The 27,094-nt window shown below is 47.2% G+C and overlaps 2 protein-coding genes across 2 annotated transcripts in view; both read right to left on the reverse strand.

Moving 5' to 3' along the window:
- Positions 1 to 15,542, reverse strand: part of LOC138792349 (N-acetylated-alpha-linked acidic dipeptidase 2-like) — a 64,719-nt gene extending 49,177 nt beyond the window's left edge. Inside the window, exons 1-3 of the mRNA XM_069969664.1 lie at positions 15,439 to 15,542; positions 11,798 to 11,901; positions 7,414 to 7,555 (exon numbers count right to left, since the gene is read on the reverse strand). Coding sequence (XP_069825765.1) covers positions 7,414 to 7,555; positions 11,798 to 11,896 — 241 coding nt within the window. The 5' untranslated portion in view covers positions 11,897 to 11,901; positions 15,439 to 15,542. The remainder of the gene's footprint in view (positions 1 to 7,413; positions 7,556 to 11,797; positions 11,902 to 15,438) is intronic.
- A 924-nt stretch (positions 15,543 to 16,466) lies between these two features.
- The window catches only part of LOC138794131 (putative N-acetylated-alpha-linked acidic dipeptidase), a 47,918-nt gene continuing 37,290 nt past the window's right edge, over positions 16,467 to 27,094 (reverse strand). The window contains exons 16-19 of the mRNA XM_069972900.1: positions 18,707 to 18,971; positions 18,195 to 18,276; positions 17,155 to 17,247; positions 16,467 to 16,891 (exon numbers count right to left, since the gene is read on the reverse strand). Of these exons, the coding sequence (XP_069829001.1) occupies positions 16,702 to 16,891; positions 17,155 to 17,247; positions 18,195 to 18,276; positions 18,707 to 18,971 (630 nt within the window). The 3' untranslated portion in view covers positions 16,467 to 16,701. The remainder of the gene's footprint in view (positions 16,892 to 17,154; positions 17,248 to 18,194; positions 18,277 to 18,706; positions 18,972 to 27,094) is intronic.

Genomic DNA, 27,094 nt, shown 5'->3' on the forward strand with positions numbered 1-27,094 from the left:
GTTTCACACTCACACAAGCTTTCTCGAGGCCACAAGTGCTGTTTTGAAGCTCTTTTGCCTTTGCATATGAATGTATAATGTATTTTTTAATCTGGACAACCCCTTTAAGTAGTCAAGTGGGCAGTCCAATGCATCACTCTCTACAGGCATACTCATACATAGAGACAGCTGTCAATCACAAGGTAGGCCCGCCCACATGACTACTTAGCCCAGAATGCGGAGAGGTCTATCTGTATACACAAGGGAAGCAGTAGAGTATAAGTTCACTGGCACTACCTGATCAACTGGCTTTCTTTTCAGGTGCAGGACAGAGTATAGTAGTAATGTGCTATGTGGAGGTGCTCCTCATAAAAAAATTCACTGAAGTAATGTATATACAAAATATGTAGAAAAAAAAAATGAGGGCACTCACCATTTAAACATGCACGTCTTTATTTCATCTGTAGTAAACATAGGAATCAGCAGGTAAAATTTATGACGGGCACGGACGCCAAACACTCGTTCGGTGATTGCAGTCACAGCTGTATCACGCACATGCGTGCATCATCAGACGTCTGATGAAGAGCGCATGCGCGTGATACAGCTGTGACTGCAATCACCGAACGAGTGTTTGGCGTCCGTGCCAGACATAAATTTTACCTACTGATTTGTATGTTTACTAAAGATTAAATAAAGACAGTGCACGTTTAAGTGGTGCGCGCCCTCATTTTCTTTTTTCTACATATTTTGTCTATATGAATATGCTACTTGCTATCCAGTCACTTTCCCCACAAATCTGTATATCATCAGCTCCTCCTGCTCTATAACATGATCCCTACAGATTGGGCAGCCCTGTCGTTGTTAGGTTTGTCTAACCCTGGATAACCCCTTTAAAATCAGTGGGGTCTGTGGCATTACATGTATGTATACACAGACACCCCATTAACATAGGTTGGTGATGACCTGCAATGTACCGAGTGTTTTTGTATAAAGCCCAAACTCATAACATGGAGACGTGACCAGGTGAGGCTTGTTATGAAGTGACAACTACAATAGTAATTAGCTTCTTCCCTCTAGTTAGTGAAAGGCTTGGTCAGGGTTTCTATTATGACATCAGGGGAAATGTACAACCTGAAAGTTAATTCTAAAGCCGATTTATTATGATCTATAAGAATATGGGAGTAAAGTCAATTTGTGGATATTATTACAGCCACACACTGACACAGTGCTCTCTGCTGCCACCTCTGTCCATGTCAGGAACTGTCCAGAGCAGGAGCAAATCCTCACAGAAAACCTCTCCTGTGCTGGACAGTTCCTGACATGGACAGAGGTGGCAGCAGAGAGCACTGTGTCAGACTGGAAAGAATACACCACTTCCTGCTGAGACCTGAGATTTTTAAATAAAAATAAATTACAAAATCTATATAACTTTCCGACACTAGTTGATTTGAAAGGAAAAAAAAAACAAAAACCGCCGGAGTACCCCTTTATCGCAGGGATGGGGAACCTTCGGCCCTCCAGCTATTGCAAAAAAAACAAACAATTCCCATCATGCCTGGATAGACACAGCTTTGGCTGTCCAGGCATGTTGATGATTGTAATTGTGCAACAGCTGTAGGGCCGCAGGTTCCCTATTCCGGACTTAGGGTATATTCACACGGTTGGACTCGCAGCGAGACTCTCGCTGCGAGTCCGGCAGGTCCTGGCAGTTCCCACACACTATATACTCGCTGCGGTCTGAACGACAGCAGCGAGTATGTTATTCTACCGCCCTTAACCCCTTCTGCTCCCGCCCGACTCCCTTGCTGTAAGCATACATTACCTGTCCTCGCTGCACGGGTCCGGCCTCCTGCTCTCCCTCCCGGCCAATCAGTGTGTTGCCCAGCTGCAGCCACTGATTGGCCGGACGGGAGAGCAGGACGCCGGACCCGTGCAGCGAGGACAGGTAATGTATGCTTACAGCGAGGGAGTCGGGCGGGAGCAGAAGGGGTTAAGGGCGGTAGAATTACATACTCGCTGCGGTCGTTCAGTATGTAGTATGTAGTGTGTGGGAACTGCCAGGACCTGCCGGACTCGCAACGAGAGTCTCGTTGCGAGTCCATCCGTGTGAATATACCATTAAAGCTAAAAGTATGGGCGTGGGAAAAATGAACATGCGGCCGGATGCGTACGAACAGCGAGCATACGCCCGTAGTACAGTTATGCTTCCCTAGCTTGTTTCGAAGCGATCTGAGGCAGGTCATTTACTTGGAAATCTTCGCCCAGCCCAATAAAACTCACAGAACCTTTCGGATCAAAAAATCAAGTTAAATTTGGCTGAAATAAGTACTCCGTACGGGACCGCATGGAAATCCACGGCCGTGAGTTTCAACATTTTTGGAACAAATTTGTTAATTTTTCACGGCGCCGTATATGATCCAGTCGTAAGCTCATACGTAGTGTGCACTGTGCAGGCGTATATCGTATACTTTCAAGCGAACGCATCAACCTCAAAACTACGTGCGTATATTCGCGGTTCACACAACGGCCGGAAACATACCTAGTGTGAACATAGCCTAAGGCTGCAAACCCACTGGCCGGATCTGCAGCGAGTCTCCTCGCTGTATTTTTGCAGCGAGACTCGCTGCAGATCCCGGCCCTATACTTTCAATAGCAGAGAAACTCGCAGCAGGGATGTACATCCCTGCTGTGAGTTTGTCCGCACCCGCCTCGTTAACCCCCCGCCGCCGGACACTATACATTACATGAAGACACCGGGAGCCCCGAAGCAAGCAGGAGCGGGGACCCGGTAATGTATAGTGTCCGGCGGCGGGGGGTTAACGGGGCGGGTGCGGACAAACTCACAGCAGGGATGTACATCCCTGCTGCGAGTTTCTCTGCTATTGAAAGTATAGGGCCGGGATCTGCAGCGAGTCTCTCTGCAAAAACGCAGCATGGAGACTCGCTGCAGATCCAGCCAGTGGGTTTGAACCCTTTTAGACTGATAAGATATCAATGTGATGGGGAGTGAAGATAGCGCGTCTTCAGGTTTAGTGCCTAGGGCAGCAGCAGCTGTTAATATGACCCTGCTGTGCCCACCTCCCTGTGCAATATAAAGATAATATTCCCCATCATGTGAATAGGGATTAAACAGGTTCATTTGGCTGTAATAGGACGGCAATATCATGTCCTTATCCTATACCGCACCATTCACCATTGTACTGAACTGACCTGGAGGGTGTATGGTGATATAAGTAAGTTTCCGGATGGCTGCGGGAGGGTGTAATAAAGCTATGAGAAATACAATGCATGGGGGAAATTACTGGAAACATGAGCCAAAACCTGAGCAGCCTAAGGCCAAGTACATTGGTCAGCACCTCAGAAGTGGAACTGATACGGAGAAAGTATAAAGGAAAGATCTGCACTTTTTTTTCCCCATTTTTTTGTGTGTGTAGAGATGAGCACAACTCGAGCATGATGGAGTCTGATCGGTCAGCATTTGACTAACAGTGGCTGAAAAAGTTGGATGCCATAGACTGTATCCAAAATTTTATGAAAGTATTGTATTGCCCCCTAAAAGTTATACAAATCACTAATATACACAGTTACAGGAAATGCGTATAAAGTTCTTTTTTCCCTGCACTTACTACTGCATCAAGGCTTCACTTCCTGGATAACATGGTGATGTCACTTCCTGGATAACATGGTGATGTCACTTCCTGGATAACATGGTGATGTCACTTCCTGGATAACATGGTGATGTCACTTCCTGGATAACATGGTGATGTCACTTCCTGGATAACATGGTGATGTCACTTCCTAGATAACATGGTGATGTCACGACCCGACTCCCAGAGCTGTGCGGGCTGTGGCTGCTGGAAAGGATGATGGCAGAGGAATGCTCAGTGCCCCTCTAGTACCCTGTGTCCCTCAGTGCCATCATCCTCTCTAGCAGCCACAGCCGCACAGCTCTGGGAGTCGGGTTGTGACATCACCATGTTATCCAGGAAGTGACATCACCATGTTATCCAGGAAGTGACATCACCATGTTATCCAGGAAGTGAAGCCTTGATGTAGTAGTAAGTGCTGGGGAAAAAAGCACTTTATAAGCATTTTCCATAATAAGTGTATATTGGTGATTTGTATAACTTTTGGGGGGCAATACAATACTTTCATAAAAATTTTCGTCGGACTTCTCCTTTAAGAATCAAATGGCAAACGATCGGACTAGAGTTGTACTCATCTCTAGTTATGTGTGAAGCTGCTATTGTATTGAGGACTACTGGGGCATAGCAACATGTCCACAAGTCCTTGGTGTTCACACTTTCAGGCTTTTAAAGGGGTACTCCAGTGAAAATCTTTTTCCTTCAAATCATCTGGTTTCAGAGAGTTCTATAGATTTATAATTTACTATATTTAAAAATCTTCCAGTACTTCTCAGCTGCTGTATGTCCTGCAGGAAGTGGTGTATTTTTTCCAGTCTGACACAGTGCTTTCTCCTGCCACCTCTGTCCATGTCAGAAATAGAGATGAGCGAACCGGGTTCGGGTTCGAGTCCATCCGAACCCAAATGATCGGTATTTGATTAGCGGGGGCTGCTGAACTTGGATAAAGCTCTGAGGTTGTCTGGAGAACATGGATACAGCCAATGACTATATCCATGTTTTCCACATAGCCTTAGGGCTTTATCTAAGTTCAGCAGCCACCGCTAATCAAATGCCAAACGTTCGGGTTCGGATCGACTTCGCTCTTCTCTAGTCAGGAACTGTCCAGAACAGGAGAGTTTTCCTATGGGGATTTGCTGCTGCTCTGGATGAGATGTCAGCAGAGAGCACTGTGTCAAACTGAAAAGAAAATAACATTTCCTGCAGGGCATACAGCAGCTGATAAGTATGGGAAGACTTGAGATTTTTATATAGAAGTAAATTACAAATCTATATAACTTTATGAAAGCAAATGATGTAAAAAAAAAGGTTTTCGCTGGACAACCCCTTGAAATCACAGCCAGGAACAGATCATATGTGGAGGACACATGTATAGGAAAGACTGAGGGTCCATTTACACAGAAAGATTACGTGACAGATTATCTGCTAAAGATTTTAAGCCAAAACCAGGAACAGACTATAAACAGAGATCAGGTCATACAGGAAAGCCTCAGATTTCTCATCTTTTCAAATTCTTGGCTTGTAAACACCATGGGGGAGATTTATCAAATATGGTGTAAAGTGAGACTGGCTCAGTTGCCCCTAGCAACCAATCAGATTCCAACTCTCATTTTCCAAAGAGTCTAACAAGGGTGACACTTTAAGCTGAGACTTGTCTTGAGCGAACTTCAAGCACACTCAAGTTAGTCCGAACCTGATTGTTCAGCATTTGATTACCGGTGGCTGAAGTTGGATGCAGCCCTAGGGGGTCCTGGAAACCATGGATACAGACATAGGGGGAGATTTATCAAACATGGTGTAAAGTTAAACTGGCTCAGTTGCCCCTAGCAACCAATCAGATTCCACCTTTCATTCCTCACAGACTCTTTGGAAAATGAAAGATGGAATCTGATTGGTTGCTAGGGGCAACTGAGCCAGTCTCACTTTACACCATGTTTGATAAATCTCCCCTATTAGTCACGATGTAGTTGTAGAAGAGAGTGCAGTGTAACCTAAAAGGGGACTTCTCCCTAATGGTCTATGCTGCAGCAGTGCTTTTACAGCTGCTGCAAAATATTTTTTTTCCCCATTTTTTATTATATTTATTTTACTTTTATCCTACAAAACTAAAAGTACCATTACTATTTCACAGGTGATATTATTATACTCAGTGCAGCCGGTACTATCACAGGTGATATAATTATACTCAGTGCAGCAGGTACTATCACAGGTGATAGAATTATACTCAGTGCAGCAGGTACTATCACAGGTGATAGAATTATACTCAGTGCAGCAGGTACTATCACAGGTGATAGAATTATACTCAGTGCAGCCGGTACTATCACAGGTGATATAGTTATACTCAGCGCATTAGGTACTATCACAGGTGATATAATTATACTCAGCGCATTAGGTACTATCACAGGTGATAGAATTATACTCAGTGCAGCCGGTACTATCACAGGTGATAGAATTATACTCAGTGCAGCAGGTATTATCACAGGTGATATAATTATACTCAGTGCAGCCGGTACTATCACAGGTGATATAATTATACTCAGTGCAGCAGATACTATCACAGGTGATATTATACTCAGTGCAGCAGGTATTATCACAGGTGATAGAATTATACTCAGTGCAGCAGGTACTATCACAGGTGATAGAATTATACTCAGTGCAGCCGGTATTATCACAGGTGATATAATTATACTCAGTGCAGCCGGTATTATCACAGGTGATATAATTATACTCAGTGCAGCCGGTACTATCACAGGTGATATAATTATACTCAGTGCAGCGGGTATTATCACAGGTGTTTTTTGTATGGGAATTCCTCAAAGCATCACCTGTTGGTGGACCACGAAGGCTCGAACTTATGCTGCGCTGATGCTGCGTTTACACGGAACGATTATCGTTCAAATTTGCACAATAACGATCGAATTCGAACGATAATCGTACGTGTAAACGAAGCCAACGATCAAACGACGAGCGAGAAATCGTTCATTTTGATCTTACAACATGTTCTTAAATCGTCGTTCGTAAAAAATTCGCAGATCGTTCCGTGTAAACAGTCGTTCACCGATTTAACCTATGGGCGATATAGGCTTAAGCGATCGCAAAACGATTTTTCCATACGATATATCGTTCCGCCTAAACGCTGATTGTTATAAAAAAAAAATGCTAAAGCTTTGGCTGCCCAAGTATGATGGGAACTGTAGTTTTATTAACAGGTTCAAAAGGTTCCCCGGCCCTGGAAAACGGTTGTTCTTTTTATCCTTTTATTCCATCCTACAGAAGCGATTCCCAACCTGTGGCTCTACAGGAAGCATGGGGAACCTTCGGCCCTCCAACTACAAACTACAAATCCCATCATCCCTGACCTACGGCCATTGCAAAACTACAACTCCTAATAATACTAATAATAACAACAACTCCCATCATGCAGCCCTGCCCAGGTATGATGGGAGTTGTCGTTTTACAACGGCTGAAGAGCTACGGACTGGACAATGGCATTATCATTTTAATTTATTTTCAATTATTTTTTTATTATATTTATTTTTTCTTTCATTCTAACAATTCTAAATACTATTGTTAACGTGTTAGTAAAACAAAACCCATCAGAACAATAGAAGTAACAATCCCTCACCCAGTACGGACAGTGAGCACCTGTGCAGCATATAGCGCCCCCCTCCACCCCATTATAACGCCCGGCCGTGTCCAGCTCGGCTCAGCAGCATGTGATCGGATCCCGGACACTGAAACAAGGTAACATATGTTCTCTAGGAAACAAGCCATGGCTGCAGCCACTCACCTACAAGCATTCCCAGGAGGAAAACCACAGCCAGAGACATTGCGATAACCACACACGTCCGCTTTACTCCCTTCTTTCTGGCCATGAAGTTTGAGCAACCCGGATCGTCTCCCGAGATCCTCCTGGTCGAGCATGAAACTTTCTATGAAGGAAAAAACCCTTTAAGAACTTTCAAAACTTTTGTTTTCAACTGCAGAAGCTGAATACCGACGCCACCTAGCGGTGACAGTGCGGAATGGCATCTTGTTGCTCTAAACTGCAGCAAATGGATATAACCAGGCGCAGGTGTGAGGGATATCTGTGGCTCATATATAAACCTGTGCCCATATATACACGATATCTGCCATCTGTACATTCAGAAGGAATCCCTAAGTATGGCAAGTGCCGGATTATCAGTATTTTAGATGACCAGATGTCACTTCATGCTGGATTGTGCTGTGATATTCCTGCCCTGCTGCTATTGCTTTCTGTTGTACAGAAAAACAGGACAAGAAGAAGCAGCCGGCAGTATTCCTTGTGTCCTGTTGTGTCCTCGTTTGGTCATATCATTTGGTCACTGTATGAAGGAATTATTCAGTCGCTATATGGTGGTTTTAATTAGTCGTATGGTGGTATTATTCAGGTACTGTACGGTGGTATTATTCAGTCACTGTAAGGCGATATTCAGTCACTGTATGGCAGTATTATTCAGTCACTGTAAGGCGATATTCAGTCACTGTAAGGCGATAGTCACTATATGGCAGTATTATTCAGGTACTGTATAGCGATAATCAGTCTGTATGGCGGTATTATTCAGGTACTGTATGGCAGTATTATTCAGTTACTGTATAGTGGTATTCAGTCACTGTATGGCAGTATTAATCACGTACTGTATGGTGGTATTCAGTTACTGTATGGCGATATTCAGTCAATGTATGGCAGTATTATTTAGTTACTGTATAGCGGTATTCAGTCACTGTATGGTGATATTCATTCTCTGTATGGTGGTATTATTCAGGTACTGTATGGCAATATTATTCAGTCACTGGTGGTATTTAGTTACAGTATGGTCGTATTAAGGCACTGTACATAAGTATTATTCAGTCATTAAATATTGGTATTATTCTCTCACTGTCATAGCAGTGATATTCAGTCCCCTTATGGTGGTATTATTCAAGCACTATATGAAAGTATTATTCAGTCTTTTTTAATGGCATTATTGATCAGTGTTTGTATGGTGGTATTATTCAGTTACTGGATGGCAGAATTATTCAGTAATGGTATGGTGCTATTATTTGTTTACTGTATGGAAGTATTATTCAGTCATTATATAATGGTTTTATTAAGTGACTGTATGGTGGTATTTACTCACTGTATGGTGGTAATATTTAGTCACTGAATAAAGGCATTATTCAGTCGCTCCATGGTGGTATTATTCAGTCACTGTATGGATGCATTATTTAGTCACTATATGGTAGTATTATTAAGTCACTGTATGGTGGTATTCTTTGGTCACTGTATGAGTACATTATTCAGCCACTATATGGCGGTTTTATTCAGTCGCTGTATGGTGGGTTTTTTCAGTCACTGTATAACCTATATACAGTACTGCAAATCACATGGAATAGATGATGTTATGGGATATATAGTGACATGTAAAGGAAGTAGTATTTTTATGTACCCAATGTTTTTAAGCAAAGTACTAGTGAGCAGAGAACATGGATACAAGCTAAGGGACAATGGAATACACAAAGGTTACCTAGCACCACAGAGCAGCATTCCCTCAGCCAGGCTCCTGGAATCTCATCTTGGCCTAGGTCTGCTGAGTGCTTACAGACTATCTGTTGTATCTCACATACTGACAACTATATGGAGTGTAAAACACAGGGACACTCTGTATTGTTCTCATCTTTCTTTTATCCCTCTCGCTCAGTGACTGCTTTAGCTCTACATAGTATATATGTAGTATACCGCCATGGAACAGGTATGGTTATTTCTTGGTGTGGTATCCTACCATGGGTGTTAGTTTGTAAAAGTCTGTACTTATTTGTAAAAGTCTGTACTTATTGTACTTGTGTGGTGATGAAAGTAGTACTAAAGTTTTGCCACCAGATGTCGCTCTATCAGTTATGTGTATTGGGAAGCTGCACAGCTGAAGGGTGTAAAGGGTTATCGTTTCTTTGTGTGTCACACGAATCTGTAGACCAATAGGAATCTGTTTTTCTTATCTCCTATCAGCTCTCTCTTTGCTTCTTCTATTGCACTCTTCACCCACTCACAGCACACGTTAGTTACGCTAGGGAAGGAAGTCACATGGGTGGAGGAGGTGCATGAGTTTTTCGTGTTGGACATTGTGGAGGAACGACACAAGCTAGACAGCTCACTACAGTGGTCCTATCTGGGCCCTGGCCCTCTGCCAGGTCCTTGTACCCTCAAGAGTCAGTCTTAGCTAGAACCTCGCATGGGAAGGAACCGAGATAGTGCTCAGCCAACAGTTTCCTCTCAGTGATGCTGCACAATACTATACAGTACTAAAACCCTTCTAAGAGAGGACAAGCCAGAGACAACCTCAACCCATGCCGTGGACTAGGAGAAGTAACAGAGCAGGACAGTATCCACTAAAGCCAAAGAGCTAGGAACTGATCCGGATAAAGCAAAGTTGCGATAAGCCTATGAACTCTATCTCACAGCACGGGTATCAGCAGGGAACCCTCAGCATTCCGCTCATCCCAAGTAAGCAAGGTCTGGGGCCTGTGTCACCCTCTAGGAAGGTTCAGCCGAGTCTAGTGGGCATAAGGTGGTGTGAAGACTAATCAAAGGTCAATACACGGACACAGGTATTCTTCTTCTTCTAAGTATTCAACATCCCAACATTTTGTCTGCAACTATTGTCCAATGTATTACCAAGTGCTTTATCTAGAGAAACCCTTATGATTGTGTAGCCTTGAATCAAGCAATTATCGTCTCAGTAAAACAAGCCTATTTAAGTTACAGAGACTCTGTGATCTTTTGCTTTCCACCAACACAGCACACACCACCTAACCTTGGGACACTTCCCCTTTGTGTGGGTGGCGGTTGCTATAGTCCGGGAGGGTCACTACACCACTCTGGCCACCCGTGATCACACTAACCCAAGGGACCCCGTAGCAACCCGGCAGGACACTGACCACAGGGGAAAAGGGTACAAAAGGCCTTGTAAAATAAAAGCAGGCGTGCCATCACACCTGTGTGCCCAACCGACACTGGCGTCACAAAGTAACACTCCAAGGCCCGGCTGTATCTCAGCCAACCACCTCCGGCATGTGACCTTGACCACCAGGCAAGTGACCGTCCGCTCCTCACCCCGGGGGTATACCACATTGGCATGACGTATCATCAGAGACAGCTCTTCTAGCCCAGACATTCTCATCTATAGGTAAGTACATGGGGATGGTTACTGTGCATGTCATATATACCATATAATCCACTATGTATTTGCTCGTCAAATAAACTAATATCCAAAAAAAGAAACTCAAATCGAAGTATTCTGATTTATGTAAGGCGAAACAAAAATATCAGACATGAGACCTCCATATGAGAAGGATGTCGTCTATATACCGCATACAGCTGACTCTCCCATGGGGCCTGTGCTTTCTATGAGCCTCTCTGCATAGTAGGTAAATAACTAGTTATCCAGCCTGTTCATATACTAGATTATCTCTGCCGGCTATCAGATGGTGTCTGGTTGTATTTGCCTAAGTATTATAGCTAGTTCAGAGCTTCCTGCAGATTATCTGGCTGCGGCCGGGTCATTGTGTACTGTGGTCCTATCACTGCCGTCCCTGCTCCTGTGTTGTTACACATTGGATTTCAATGCAGTCCTATTGTCTATTGTTTTCAAGGGCCATATACATTTTCCTTTATATCTGACTGTATAGAATAAATACGATCTGTTTAAGTTGTAATCTATATATTTTCTTCATCCATCCAGGTTGTATCTTAATTATCCAGTATTAAAAACTATAGCTACTTTCATCTAGAGCCACCCCTGTATTAGAGCTCATTGATTTGAATGATGTAAGGATGTATGTAGTACCACACTCATCCTGAGGACAAGGTGGCGCTGTTTTGCTGTGTTTTTTTTGTTTTTTTTTAATCAGCTATGGTTTTCTAATCTTGGATAACAGCTGTTTATTATAGGGATAGCCATACAACATGTTTTAAGTACTCTCACATGTAGAGGACAGATTCAGTATTAGTCACATGACTAAAACCCGGGCCTTTTAGCCTTTTATATTAGTTTCTATGTACCGGATTTGGCCCCGAAACCCTTGCATCCTTGCCGTTCCTGCCTCGTGTATAGTGTATTCTGTACTAAATAGAAGATGTATCTGGACCCCAATGAGTTGGATGTTATATCACTTACCTGGCTTTCTGATTGGAGCAACCACACCCACTGGTGACCGGCTTCCTCCGAGTCCGAGGAATCATCACATACGGAGAACTGAGCCATCTGCTTGTTCATTGTACCTGGGGGAAACGGCCGCTGTGCTATGTTATTTAGTCACTATATGATGATATACAGCACTAATAGACACTACACTGGGACAATGGCAGATTGTGGGTGTCTACCTGTATAACACTTGTCTGTGTCTTCTTTCTGCTCTAAAATTGCTTCATTTCATAGGTGGACAGTGTCACCTAGGCGGGGCTTCATGGCAGCCAGTAGATGGGGCCCAACTGCTTTGAAGCCCCACCCAGTTGACAGTTAATCAATGAATCAAGCGAGAGTATAGAGGACTACCGTATCACTTTAAGGGTGCCTTCACACACACCAGATTTGCAGTGCTTCACTATGAGAATACATACTCGTATGTAAGGCTGGGTTCACACTATGTTTTTGCAGACCGTTTTTTTCTCTCGAAAAAACGGATGAAAGACAGATGGAAAAAGCGGATGCATGTGTCAGCATCCATTTTGATCCGTTTTTCCATTGAATTCCATTATAAAAAAAGATCCGTTTTTTTAACGTACACAAAAATAAGGTCGACTACGTTTTTGTGTACGTTAAAAAAAAAAAAAAAAAAAACGGATCCGTTTTGATGTTTGTTTTTTTTTATAATGGAATTCAATGGAAAAATGTATCAAAACAGATGCACACACATGCATCCGTTTTTCATCCATATTTTGCTAAAAACGGATTGCAAAAACGTAGTGTGAACCCTCTGGCTGCTGGAGCAGACATCACCTCCTCCCCGATCCGGCTTGCTTCGGGGGTCCTCGGCAGGACGTCCTGCTCAGCCAATCAATGCACTGCCCAACCGCAGCCACTGATTGGCTGACCAGGACGTCCTGCCGAGGACCCCCGAAGCAAGCCGGATCGGGGAGGAGGTGATGTCTGCTCCAGCAGCCAGAGGGTTAACCTACATACTTGCAGCGGGATGTCAATAAGCCAGTATGTATACTCATAGGGATGCACTGACACTGGATCCGCAGCGGATTTCGCTGCGAATCCACAGCGTCAAATCCGGAGTGTGTGAAGGCACCCTGACGGTAGCTTCAAACATCCTGGATGGCAGAAGATTTCACGGAGTGAGTTTCGCAGCGAAATCTGCTGCAATCCTGTGTCCAGTGTAATTTTCCACAGATTTATGTACTCGCAGTGGATTTTTCATACGGCTGCTAGTATGTAAAGCCCCCACCCCCATTTAACCTAGAGCTACCTGCCTAATACATTACCTGCCCGGGCCCCCACTTGCCTATAAGGCTCCCGGCGGGCAGCGCACAGCGTAGGCAGGTAATGTATTAGCCGAGCAGCCCCCCCCTATCTATGTAATGGGACCCCTGCACCACACTTCCTGGCCAATCACTGGCTGAGGCTGGACACCAATGCAGCCCCTGATTGGTTAAAGGGCATTCAGTGCACCAATCACAGCTCAGCTTTATTTTACCAGAGCAATGTCAGAGGTGAAAGCTGAGCTGTAATTGGTTGCTATGGGCCACAAGGAGAATCTAAAGACAGCACCTGAATTTCCTCCTTTGTGTTTTTTTTTTTCTGGTTTAAGAACGGGATAGGGAAAAGAGAGTGATTTGTGCATGTCTGAGACCAATCACGCGCCATTTGATAACCGGTGGCTGAAGAAGTTGGATGCAGCCCTAAAGAGTTCTGGAAAACATGGATACAGCCATAGGCCCTAGGCCAGGAGTAGGGAACCATGACTCTCCAGCTGTTGCAAAACTACAACTCCCATCATGTCTGGACAGCCAAAGCTTGTAGTTTTGCAACAGCTGGAGAGCCAAGGTTCCTTATCCCTGCCCTAGGGTGTCTCCATGTTTTTCCAGATTCAATAGAAGTTGAATGGTAGACAAAATATTATGTATTCATTTTAATAAATTTATATTACAAAGTAACATAACTTTATTAAAGCAATGTATTATCAAATAAAACAATTAACTCTCCGATTAAATGTGAATTAAAACAATTCACACTTACCTGCGTATTTCCTGCTGCGGATCCGCAGCAGATTTCATTTAAATAACTGAACACAGCATCAAATCTGCTGCAGATCCTGTAGGTGTGAACGCACCCTTAGGGTAGCTTCACACATACTGTATCGCAAGGGATTTTCTGCTCAGATTTGATGGTTTGTTCATTCATTTACTCAAATCTGCTGCGGATCCGCAGTAGAAAATCCGCTGCGATACGGTACCTTTGAAGCTGCCCTTAAAGGGGTACTCTAGTGGGGGGGGGGGCACTTTTTTGGGGGGGACCGGGGAGGAGGTGGCTGAAATAAGACGTCCACTTACCTCCCCGGTTCCAGCGGCGGGTCACTCATCGCGGCGCTCTGTTCCCGGTTCCCGGCTGCTTCCGGGTGTCTGACGCCGCCTGAAATGCTACGTCTCAGGGCCGCTCAGCCACTCGGTGAAGGAGGCGGGATCCGTTTGAAGTCAGCTCGGATCCCGCCTCCTTTACTGAGTGGCTGAGCGACCCTGAGACGTAGCGTCTCGGGCGGCGTCAGACACCCGGAAGCGGCCGGGAACCGGGGACCAGAGCGCCACGATGAGTGACCCGCCGCTGGTCTCCCAAAAAAAGTGCCCCCATGCTGGAGCACCCCTTTAAGATGATTTAACATGATGCTGATTTTTTTTCAACATGGGACTCAGCCATGGAACAACAGCAGAAGCGCACCATGTGAACATGTACTTAGGTGGTTTATGAAGGACCTCTGACCCTATACAGTAGGGATCAGGGCAAGACCTCCAGATGATCCAGGGCGGCAGCCAGATGATCAGCTGTTACCAGGGGCGGATTAACTTTACCATAGGCCCCGTGCTGTTCACCAAGCCTGGGCCCCCCCACCCCACTGTAACTATGGCAGCACTAGCCTGGCGTTCATAGTACAGGATAGATAATGTCATGATGTCCTGATTTGTGCAAAATTGGCATAAAAAAACTGTGATTTTTTGCAAATTATGGCAGAAGTGTAGCCAGGAGACAGTACACCACTGAAAGTATAAGTCTTGGTCATGGGCCCCCCAGGAGCTCAGGGCCCCGGGCTGCCGCCCAAAACGCCCCTATTATAATCCACTACTGGCTGTTACCATATGGTGGTGATAGGATGTGTGCACACTGCACAGGATGTCAATATAGGACTGGTTAGACTGGTTTATCACATACAGAAGGCAGAGACGTTGGAATTAATCCATAAATTGTATGGTAATCCAGGAAACTAACTGGAGACAAACTTGAAAGTGACAACATAAGACGATATAAGGCGGGCAGTATTAGACCATGTTCACCCCATGGTTGTGCTGCGCAAGAAACAGGTATGTTGGCATCCTAGACCAGGGATGGGGAACCTTAGGATCTCCAGCTGTCACAAAACTACAACTCCCATCATGCCTGGACAGCCAAAGCTAAAGCTTTGGCTGTCCAGGCATGATAGGAATTGCCCCATCTCTGCCCTAGATGGACTACAACTCCCATTTTTCCTACCGATCTGGTTGATAAAAACACAGTCTATGGAGAACAGGTTGTCCAATTGGTTCATGACAGACTCGACTGACCTTCATGTTCATTGGGGAGATGTAGTTTTTCTATCTGCCTAGAGGGGGCACCAGATCCCCCACAGCAGCTCTTCAGTAACTGACAACCAACTGCTACAATCTGCACCAGATCACCTGCAGGGATGACACTGACTGCGCATGCAGGAAGAGGAATCGGGTATGAAGAAACATGTATTTGTGCATAAATAGATGTGTAGTGAGCACCCCCTGCTGGCTGGTGGAAGAATAACTCCTTGGGTGTGTAAAAACAGTTTTTAAATCAACTACATGCGCTACCGTACCGACCCATAGTTCTGTAGCACATCATCTGTATTTACGGACTGTGCACGGAAGTCGGGTCAGTAGCACGTCGTTCCCTGGAATGGCCCGTAATTACGGAACATGTGAGCGCCCCCTTAGATATTTATAGCATTGCCCCATTTGAACTTGGAAAACCCTTCCCCCTTCTTGCGGTCTGTTCATGGGACAGTCCTGTGAAAACTGTAACAATTGCAAACTATGGTCATGTCCATCATACCAGATGGGATGGATAGAAGTGTTTGAATCCCCCCCAAACAATTTAAAGTGGTACTTCCGTGAAAATCTTTTTCTTTCAAATCAACTTGTTTCAGAAAGTGATATAGATTTGTAATTCACGTCTATTTAAAAATCTCAAGTTTTCCCATACTTATCAGCTGCTGTATGTCCTGCAGAAAGTGGTGGATTCTTTCTAGTCTGACACAGGCTGCCACCTCTGTCCATGTCAGGAACTGTCCAGAGCAGGAAAGGTTTTCTATGAGGATTTGCTACAGATCTGGACAGAGGTGGCAGCAGAGAGCACTATGTCAGATGGGAAATAATACATTACTTCCTGCAAGGCATACAGCAGCTAATAAGTACTGGAAGGCTGGAGATTTTGATTAAATAGAAGAAATTCGCAAATCTATATAATTTTCTAAAACCAGTTGATTTGAAAGAAAAAAAAATTCTCTGGACTACCCCTTTAAGTCTTCCATATTCCACTATTAAAAATAAATGCAGACATCAAGATGTGTTAAAAATATAATATTGTGCTGGACTGGTTTTGCTTCACGGTATTTACATGTCATAAATAATAGGGTTAGTGTCCCTTTAAGTCCATGTGAGCTTTTCAGGTGTTCGGTATTAAGGCTGAAATATGAGGTCAATCACAAAGAACGTAATGGAGGGTTAAAAAAAATCTTTTGTCACGGCGACTCATTAGCTTATTATATAAATATCATATATACATTATAATCATGAGGCTCATAACACGTCCTCTAGGGTCTGTCCGGCTGCCTGGACGGTGAAGGCGGCTATAGAGATCTGTCTCTTGACCTCCTCCCATGCTGAGCGCTGGTCACTTCTGTTCTCGATGTCGAAGAGGGCGTCATAGATTCCAGGGAAGGACTCCCCCATATACTTATTGTGGCTGCTCGGAGCGTAGATGATGTGTCTGCGGAGGGAAAAGCAAACAAGTTTTGTGCCTATAGTTCCTATGTGTCTCCATGGCAACAGACTACAAACAAACATCAGTGTAGTCTGATCTTGTGGTCACACTCTTGTAATAGGGCCCGGCTACCATATGTCATTTATATTACTGGTGTCTTCTTATGTAGCATGAGGCAGCTTTGGGGTCCCGACGGGACAGGGGCCTGAGTGTAGCTGCCGCCTCTATAGACAACGCCCCCGAGTGCATTAGTATTGTCATTTTGTTACCTGTAAAAAGGAAGTCCGGGTAACCCCAAAGGGTCAATGAACGCTCTCTCCAGGTACGTCAGCTGATCATTGACAGACCGAACTTCTAGGGGGCTGTAATGAAGATATAGTAGATGTAAGATGGATAGATGGATGAATGATAGTTTCCAGTGGTTTATTGCCCCACTCATATCTACCTTCTCACTCTCCCCTTTACTGGATCAAAGTACACCTCATATCCTTCAAAATTGTCCTAGCCACGTCTTAAAGGGGTATTCCACTGTAAAATACAGTACATGTATGTTCCATACTTATACTTATTATCTTTTAAGTCTCCTTCCCCCAGTTCTGAGGCTGCTGCTTTCTGCCAAAGACGCAGTGGAGTACCCCTTTAATGCCATATCTAAATCTTCATGTAGACAACTTTAGTATACTACGGTATAAAGTGTATGGTGACCTTAAAGCAGTTGTTCACCCTACTTTTTTTTTTTCTTTCAAATCAACTTTTGCCAGAAAGTGCCAGATATTTGTAATTTACATCTATTGAAAAATCTCCAGTCTTCCAGTACTTATCAGCTTCTGTATGTCCTGCAGGAAGTGGTGTATTCTCTGCAGTCTGACACAGTGCTCTCTGCTGCCACCTCTGTCCATAACAGGAATTGTCCAGAGCAGTAGCAAATCCCCATAAAAAGCATCACATGCTCTCCAGACTGGAAAAAATACACCACTTCCTGCAGGACATACAGCAGCTGATAAGTACTGGAAGATTGGAGATTTTTTTAATAGAAGTAAATTACAAATTTCTGGCACTTTCTGGCACCAGTTGATTTGAATGACAAACATTTTTTGGTGAACAATCCCTTTAAGGGGCCTTGAATTTCAGCCCAGTTCTATTTATTTTTTTATTAAATTTCAGTTTTGTGAATTTCTGTGTTGATTTTGGAAAAAATGAATCTATAAAATAAAGACCCCTTTACCAAGTATTTATGGTGAATACCCCAATGAATAGCATACACCCCCAGCTATAGAACAGCATGTATGTAGAGAAATCTTTGACTTACTTTGTAACATCCACGTCTTTCAGCCTTGCGTGAAAAGATGCAGCGGACTTTGTGAAATTTTCAATAGCAGAAAAAAGTGCCTCTGTGTATATATGTATGTAAAAAGAAAAGCTTATTAGAAATGAAACATGCAGTACCACTTTTCACCACACCCTGAGCAATTACTAGTCATAAGCGACAGTACAACAGCGCCCCCCCCCTCGACTAGACATGATATTGTGAATACACCAGTCCTTGAAATGCGACAGCAGCAAAAACCTCTCCTGCTCTGGACAGTTCCTGACATGGACAGAGGGGGCAGCAGAGAGCACTGTGTCACACTGGAGAGAATACACCACTTCCTGCAGGACATACAGCAGCTGATAAGTCCTAGAAGACTTGAGATTTTTTTAATAGAAGTAAATTACAAATCTCTGGCATTTTCTAGCACCAGTTGATTAAAAAATTTTTTTGTGAACAACCCCTTTAAGGTGCCATATTTTAAAGGTCATATCCAGAAACACCAAACTTACCAAAAGAGACATTATATGCCACCATTTGCTCTTTGTGTTTCTGTCCTATGTTGTCCACCACCTTGGCGTAATTCTTCAGGACGTCTGCATAGTCTTGGGCGTTGAAGGGGATAATCACCTCATTGGCCAGGTCAAACACAAGGCCGCCTCGTACTTTGGCCACCGCCAGATGATTTTTATACGTGGGGTCGTAGAACTTATCCACAATCTCAAAAGTCTCATAGACGCTGTGGTAGACAGGATAGCCGCTATATCTTCCCTCCTTCTGAAAAATAAGCAAGAAAAAAATATTTGTACTTGTCTACATTAAAAAAACAAACAAAAACAAAACAAAAAAACAAAATTTCTTTGAAATATATCTATCTTGACTGTGGTAAGAGGGACTCATTGAAACCTTGGAGTGTACCCTACTAAATATTATTAAAGGGGAGCTCCAGAGAAAATATTTCATTTTCAAAGCCACTGGAGTCCAAAAGTTATACAGATTTGTAAAGTACTTCTATTTACAAAAAAACTCAAACCGTATCATCTGCTGTATGTCCTGCAGGAAGTGGTGTATTCTTTCCAGTCGGACACAGTGCTCTCTGCTGCCACCTCTGCCCATGTCAGGAACTGTCCAGAGCAGGAGAGGTTTTCTGGTTCAATGTTTTTATTAGGTTTTTTAAAAACATATTACAAAAGAGAAAATCTATAAGCACTAACTTTAGTGCCAACAGTAAAGTTAACATGTTTGTACAACAAGCTAACATATGGGTTAACAAAGAATATAGAAACAATAGTAATAACATTTGGTATATTTTCTATGGGGATTTGCTGCTGCTCTGGACAGTTCCTGACATGGACAGAGGTGGCAGCAGAGAGCACTGTGTCAGACTGGAAAGAAAACACCACTTCCTGCAGGACATACAGCAGCTGATAAGTACTGGAAGACTTGAGTTTTTTTTTTTTTATATAGAAGTAAAAATAGAAGCAATTTACTTAGTAAATATATAGCTGTCTGCCATAGATGGGAGATTTTTTTTTCCTCACCAGCAGATGGCAGACAGCTATACATAAGTCAGCAGGGTCTGAGGGCTCATGGGAGGTAGAGCATTCCAGCTCCAGTGTCTCCACATCACCGGTGGATGGAGCAGTCCTGTTCAGCTGTGCCAGCCGTGTGCTACTAAACATGAAAGATAATAATCAGAAAAGGTAAGAGTGTATATGTACATACAGTGGGAGATTTATCCAACATGGTGTAAAGTGAAACTGGCTCAGTTGCCCCTAGCAACCAATCAGATTCCACCTTTCATTTTCCAAAGAGTCTGTGAGGAATGAAAGGTGGAATCTGATTGGTTGCCAGGGGCAACTGAGCCAGTTTCACTTTACACCATGTTGGATGAATCTCCTCCAGTGTGTGTAAATCTATGTATGGAGCAGTGTATATGTACAGTGTGTGAATGAGTGTCACAGTGTGTGTATATGCAGGCCTGTATTTAGAGTTCATGCTGCCCTAGGCACTTTGCATGCCGAGGCGCCCCCCCCCCCCCCTCGAACTAGTGCCCCCTTCCCCTCGGCACTGGCAGGTTACATGCATGGTGTATACCCTGGCACAGCTGGCAGGCCGGCACTCCATCACCCAGTACTACTGAGCGGCACCCCCCGACTGTCAGTAGTACTGGGGTGCCCTTTTGCTTGATGCCCGCTCTTCTCATCATCAGACGTGATGGAGGAAGGAAGGAGGGCGGGGACTTAATTTGGGGAGCGCTTCTGTCCAGTGTCGGACTGGGGCACCTGGGGCCCACCAATATACAGGGGTGATTCTAGCCTCTCTGCTGCCCGAGGCGAAATATAGAATGACGCCCCCCCCCCCGTCAATCCGCCCACATTATAATCCACTACTGCCCCCCCCCCACTGCTGTCCCCAATAAACATAATGTTTGGTCCCTTGCTGCACAGAGGATGTCAGGAGAGGAGGAGGCTGACTTTATAGGAGAGGTCCCAGCAGCACAGAGGATGTCACGAGAGGAGGGGGCTAATCCTATAGGAGAGGTCCCAGCAGCACAGAGGATGTCAGGAGAGGAGGGTGCTAATCCTATAGGAGAAGTCCCAGCAGCACAGAGGATGTCAGGAGAGGAGGGTGCTGATCTTTTAGGAGATGGTCCCCCTCTTCCCCCCTTATAGATGGTCCCCCTCTTCCCCCCTTATAGATGGTCCCCCTCTTCCCCCCCCTTATAGATGGTCCCCTCTCCCTTATAGATGGTCCCCCTCTCCCCCCCCTTATAGATGGTCCCCCTCTCCCCCCCTCCCTTATAGATGGTCCCCCTCTCCCCCCTCCCTTATAGATGGTCCCCCTCTTTCCCCTCCCTTATAGATGGTCCCCCTCTTCCCCCCTTATAGATGGTCCCCCTCTTCCCCCCCCCTTATAGTTGGTCCCCCTCTTCCCTCTCTCCCCCCCTTATAGATGGTCCCCCTCTCCCCCCCCTTATAGATGGTCCCCCTCTTTCCCCCCCCTTATAGATGGTCCCCCTCTTCCCTCTCTCCCCCTCCCTTATAGATGGTCCCCTTTCCCTTATAGATGGTCCCCCTCCCCCCCTTATACATGGTCCCCCTCTCCCCCCTCCCTTATAGATGCCTCCTTATAGATGGTCCCCCTCTTTCCCCCTCCCTTATAGATGGTCCCCCTCTCCCCCTTATACATGGTCCCCCTCTTCCCCCCCCTTATAGACGGTCCCCCTCCCGCCCCTCCCTTATAGATGGTCCCCCCCTTATAGATGGTCCCCCTCTTTCCCCCCTCCCTTATAGATGCCCCCCCCCCTTATAGATGGTCCCCCTCTTTCCCCCCTCCCTTATAGATGGCCCCCCCCTATAGATGGTCCCCCTCTTCCCTCTCCCCCTCCCTTATAGATGGTCCCCCCCCCTTATAGATCGTCCCCCTCTTTCCCCCCTCCCTTATAGATCGTCCCCCTCTTTCCCCCCTCCCTTATAGATGGCCCCCTTCCCCCCCCTACCTTATAGATGGTCCCCCTCTCCCCCCCCCCCTGCACAGCAGATAAAACAAAAACAAAAAACAGCACACAACTCACCTGCCCTCCGTTCCCCCGTCGAGCCTCTCTGGTCTGGTCCCGGCTGATGTGCGGCTGCCCGGGGTGTCCCGTCCTGTCCCCGGCAGTGCGCGCATCACAGAGCTCCCCGTGCGCCTGTGCCTGTGACTTCCGGCGCACGGGGAGCTCTCTGATGCGCGCGCTGCCGGGGACAGGACGGGACACCCCGGGCAGCCGCACATCAGCCGGGGGACTAAGGCTGCATTCCTACGTTCCGTGATCCTGACGGATCACGGACGTGGAATGCATGTACTGGAGCCCCCCCGCCCCCGGGAAGTATCTGTAATGAGATGCTGTGAGCGGGGGAGACTGTATTCATAAGCGTCGCGCTGTAGTATCAGCACCGCGCGGCTGATTTAGTACAGTGCGGCGCTTATGAATACAGTCTCCCCCGCTCACAGCATCTCATTACAGATACTGCCCGGGAGCGGGGGGGCTCCAGTACATGGTACAGTCAGGGCCGTTTTAATACATTGGTGGGCCCAGTGCACAGCCCTCAAGAGTGGGCCCCCCCTTCCCTTTCGGCACATTGTATAATGTACTGAATTTGCCCCCACACTGTATCAAGAGCCCCAGTACATACAGTAGTTACCTTATAACACTATTTCCACCATACAGTGATTACATATTACATAAAAACTGCACTAAACAATACAGAAAGATATCACCATTGATACCATTACATAATACCGCCATACCATGACCCCTATCAGTACAAGCCTATAACAGAGTGAAGTTACATCCAGTGACTCACCGGGGGCGTCTTCTCCGATCAGAGTCTGTCACCTTTTCTTTTTCTCTCCATCCAGCGTGGGCCACCTTGAAGTCTTCTCCTGGCTGTGAATCTTTTCTCCAGAATCTGCCAGACAAATATTTTAGGCTCCAACACATACAGTAGTTAGGTCCCTTGTACCCCTATACAGTAGTTACACCCCTCTGTACTCCTACATAGTTACACCCCTCTGTGCCTCCATAGTTTTAAGGTGTCCCTGTAGTATATAGACCCTCATGTGCTCCTCCAGTTATATACAGCCCTCCTGTGCGCTCCCCCATTAGTATATAGCCCCCCTGTGCACTCTCCCCAGTAGTATATAGCCCCCTGTGCTCACCCACAATAGTATATAGCCCCCCTGTGCTCTCCCCCAATAGTATATAGCCCCCCTATGCTCTCCCACAATAGTATATTGCCCCCCTGTGCTCTCCCACAATAGTATATAGCCCCCCTGTGCTCTCCCACAATAGTATATAGCCCCCTGTGCTCTCCCCCAATAGTATATAGCCCCCCTGTGCTCTCCCACAATAGTATATAGCCCCCCTGTGCTCTCCCCCAATAGTATATAGCCCCCCTGTGCTCCCCCTCAATAGTATATAGCCCCCCTGTGCTCTCCATAATATATAGCCCCCTGTGCTCTCCCCCATAGTATATAGACCCCTGTGCTCCCCAATAGTATATAGCTCCCCTGTGCTCCCCAATAGTATATAGCCCCTGTGCTCCCCAATAGTATATAGCTAACCTGTGCTCCCCAATAGTATATAACCCCCTGTGCTCCCCCATAGTATATAGCCCCCTGTGCTCCCCCATAGTATATAGCCCCCTGTGCTTCCCAATAGTATATAGCTCCCCTGTGCTCCCCAATAGTATATAGCCCCCTGTGCTTCCCAATAGTATATAGCTCCCCTGTGCTCCCCAATAGTATATAGCTCCCCTGTGCTCCCCCATAGTGTATAGCCCCCTGTGCTCCCCCATAGTATATAGCTCCCCTGTGCTCCCCCATAGTATATAGCCCCCTGTGCTCCCCCATAGTATATAGCCCCCTGTGCTCCCCCATAGTATATAGCCCCCTGTTCTCCCCCATAGTATATAGCCCCCTGTTCTCCCCCATAGTATATAGCCCCCGTTCTCCCCCATAGTATATAGCCCCCTGTGCTCCCCCATAGTATATAGCTCCCCTGTGCTCCCCCATAGTGTATATAGCCCCCTGTGCTCCCCCATAGTATATAGCCCCCTGTGCTCCCCCATAGTATATAGCCCCCGTTCTCCCCCATAGTATATAGCCCCCTGTTCTCCCCCATAGTATATAGCCCCCTGTGCTCCCCAATAGTATATAGCCCCCCTGTGCTCCCCAATAGTATATAGCCCCCTGTGCTCCCCCATAGTATATAGCTCCCCTGTGCTCCCCAATAGTATATAGCTCCCCTGTGCTCCCCCATAGTGTATAGCCCCCTGTGCTCCCCCATAGTATATAGCTCCCCCTCCCATATAACATTGAAAAAAACAAACACTTTTACTCACCTGGGTCCACGCGTTCCTCTTCTCTTCCCTCTTGTGGCCGCACTTCCTGCAGTCACAAGAGGCTGCACTCCCCTTACCCTCGCGCCGACGCTCTAGTGACGTCGGGCGCTAGAGGGAGAGCGCGGCCTCTTGTGACCGCAGGAAGTGCGGCCACAAGAGTGAGTGACTGACAGGGAGGGAGCCAATGGCTCTCTCTCTGTCAGTGTCGCTGCTGCTGCAGCGCTGAAGCGCCGCAGCAGCAGCGGGCGGGGGCAGCGGCGGACGGGGGGGCCCTGCAGGGGGCGCCATGGAGGGGTAAGTAGATTACCCATCCATGGCGCTCCCCCATGACAGGCTGGTGGCCGGAGCCCTGTGCGACCGCATTGGTCGCACATAGCAACGGCCGGCCTGCTGGGGGGGGGCCCCTTTAACCAGTGGGCCCGGTGCACGTGCACCATGTGCCCTCTGGTTAAAGCGGCCCTGGGTACAGTCAGTGGCGGATTATAATGTGGGCGGCCGCCCGAACCGCTCATATTATAATCTGCCACTGAATGCTGCCCCCATGAAGATAGCTGGTGGCGCCGCCTGAGGCAGACGATTCAGGTCGCCTCATCATTGCGGCGCCCCTGCCAATATAGAACCAGTGAGACGCGACATGCTGACCCGCTCCTTTCCTGGATTTATCTGTATCTGTGACAAATCTCAGAACACCCTCCATTTATACAGCTCTCAGGGTATGCTGGGATTTGTAGTCTCTGAGAGGACAACCCTTTAATAAATCACTGTGTGCAGAGTCTCCTGGTGGCTGCAATCTGTGGGTGACAACCATCAGCCCTGAAGGTCCAGCAATACATCTGTCTACACTGTACTACAACTCCCAGCATACTCTGAGGGCTGCAGACTGTCAGTACATGCTGGGAGTTGTAGTGCATGCAGCTGTTAGGTCCTAGGAGGCTTGGTGGAAGATCAGAATACATAGATCTGTGGGGGCTCAGTGCAGGGAAGTGACCCCAGAACATCACTAATAGGGGATAGAACAAAAACATCTACTCCTATCCCCTATTAGTGATGTTCTGGGGTCACTTCCCTGCACTGAGCCCCCACAGATCTATGTATTCCTATATGTCGTATAATGCACCTAGGACCCAACTAGAACAGCTGCAGGCACTACAACTCCCAGCATATCCCGAGGGCTGCAGACTCAGTACATGCTGGGAGTTGTAGTGCCTGCAGCTGTTGTAGTTGGGTCCTAGGTGCATCATACACTGGATGCTTTGTGGGAGATCAGAATACATAGATCTGTGGGGGCTCAGTGTAGGGAAGTGACCCCAGAACATCACTAATAGGGATAGGGGGAGATGTTTTTGTTCTATCCCCCATTAGTGATGTTCTGGGGTCACTTCCCTGCACTGAGCCCCTACAAATCTATGTATTCTGATCTCCCACAAAGCACCTAGTGTATAGGACCCAACTACAACAGCTGCAGGCACTACAACTCCCAGCATGTACTGAAAGTCTGCAGCCCTCAGGATATGCTGGGAGTTTTAGTACCTGCAGCTGTTGTAGTTGCATTCTAGTTTAAAAGTTTGTGCTAGTGTACTGTAGTGACCGCAGGGCTGTCAGTACACTACCGCAAACCATACACTGACCCATTTAGACCCCAATGGTACACAGGCTCTGCACACTATAGAAGTGATTACAGTGCAGTTACTAATGACTCACAGGTGACGTCTTCTCCGATTGCCGTTGCTCACTTTTTTCTTTCTTCTCCATCTGGTGCAGTATCATGAAGACTTCTCTGACCATAACTTGTCTGCAGGCGGGCAGAGCAGGGTGACTGGGGAAGGGAGGCAGCTGGGGGTAACTGGGGAAAGGAGGCAGCTGGGGATGGCAGGAGGAACAGCTGGGGTGATAGGGGGAGGGGGAGAAGCTGGGGAGTAGCTGGAGTGACAGAGGGAGCAGGAGAAGCTGGGGAACAGGGAGAGCAGCTGGGGCGATGAAGGAAGCTGGGGCAATGGGGAGAAGCTGGGGCGACAGGGGGAGAAGATGGGGTGGCAGATGGGGTGGCAGGGGGAGGGGGATAAGCTGGGGTGACAGGGGGAGGGCGAGAAGCTGGGGAACAGGGGGAGCAGCTGGGGCGACAGGGGGAGGGGGAGCAGCTAGGGGTGGCAGGGGGAGAAGATGGGAGGGCAGCTGGGGTGGCAGGGGGAGAAGCTGGGGTGACAGGGGGAGAAGCTGGGGCGACAGGGGGAGAAGCTGGGGAACAGGGGGAGCAGCTGGGGCGACAGGGGGGCAGTCGGGTTAACAGGGAGGGGAGAAGCTGGGGAACAGGGAGAGAAGCTGGGGCGACAGGGGGAGAAGCTGGGGAATGGGGAGAAGCTGGGGAACAGGGGGAGCAGCTGGGGCGACAGGGGGGGCAGTCAGGTTAACAGGGAGGGGAGAAGCTGGGGAACAGGGGGAGAAGCTAGGGGGAGGGGGAGCAGCTAGGGGTGGCAGGGAAAGGCGGAGAAGCTGGGTAACAGGGGGAGCAGCTGGGGCGATAGGGAGGGGGAGTAACTAGGGGTGGCAGGGAAAGGGGGAGAAGCTGGGTAACAGGGGGAGCAGCTGAGGCGACAGGGGGAGGGGAAGCAGGGGGAGAAGATGGGAGGGCAGCTGGGGTGGCAGGGTAGCAGCAGGGGGGGGGGGGGGGGCAGAGGGACCAGCGGGGGGGGTGGGGGGATGGCAGAGGGACCAGCTGGGGGGGATGCAGAGGGACCAGCGGGGGGGGGGGGGGAGGGCAGAGGGACCAGCTGGGGGGGATGCAGAGGGACCAGCGGGGGGGGGGGGGGGGATGCAGAGGGCCCAGCGGGGGGGGGGGGATGGCAGAGGGACCAGCTGGAGGCGGGCAGAGGGACCAGCGGGGGGGGGGGGGGGGGGGGGCGGTGGATTAGCCGGCCGGCAGGAACAGAGGCAGGCTGGGAAGGAAGGTCCCCCTATGCAGGGCCGGCGTGAGCTTCCGGCATAGACTGTCACACAGGCCGGAAGCTCACATTG

Source organism: Dendropsophus ebraccatus, chromosome 5 (genome assembly GCF_027789765.1).
Source record: "Dendropsophus ebraccatus isolate aDenEbr1 chromosome 5, aDenEbr1.pat, whole genome shotgun sequence".
Classification (NCBI taxonomy): domain Eukaryota; kingdom Metazoa; phylum Chordata; class Amphibia; order Anura; family Hylidae; genus Dendropsophus; species Dendropsophus ebraccatus.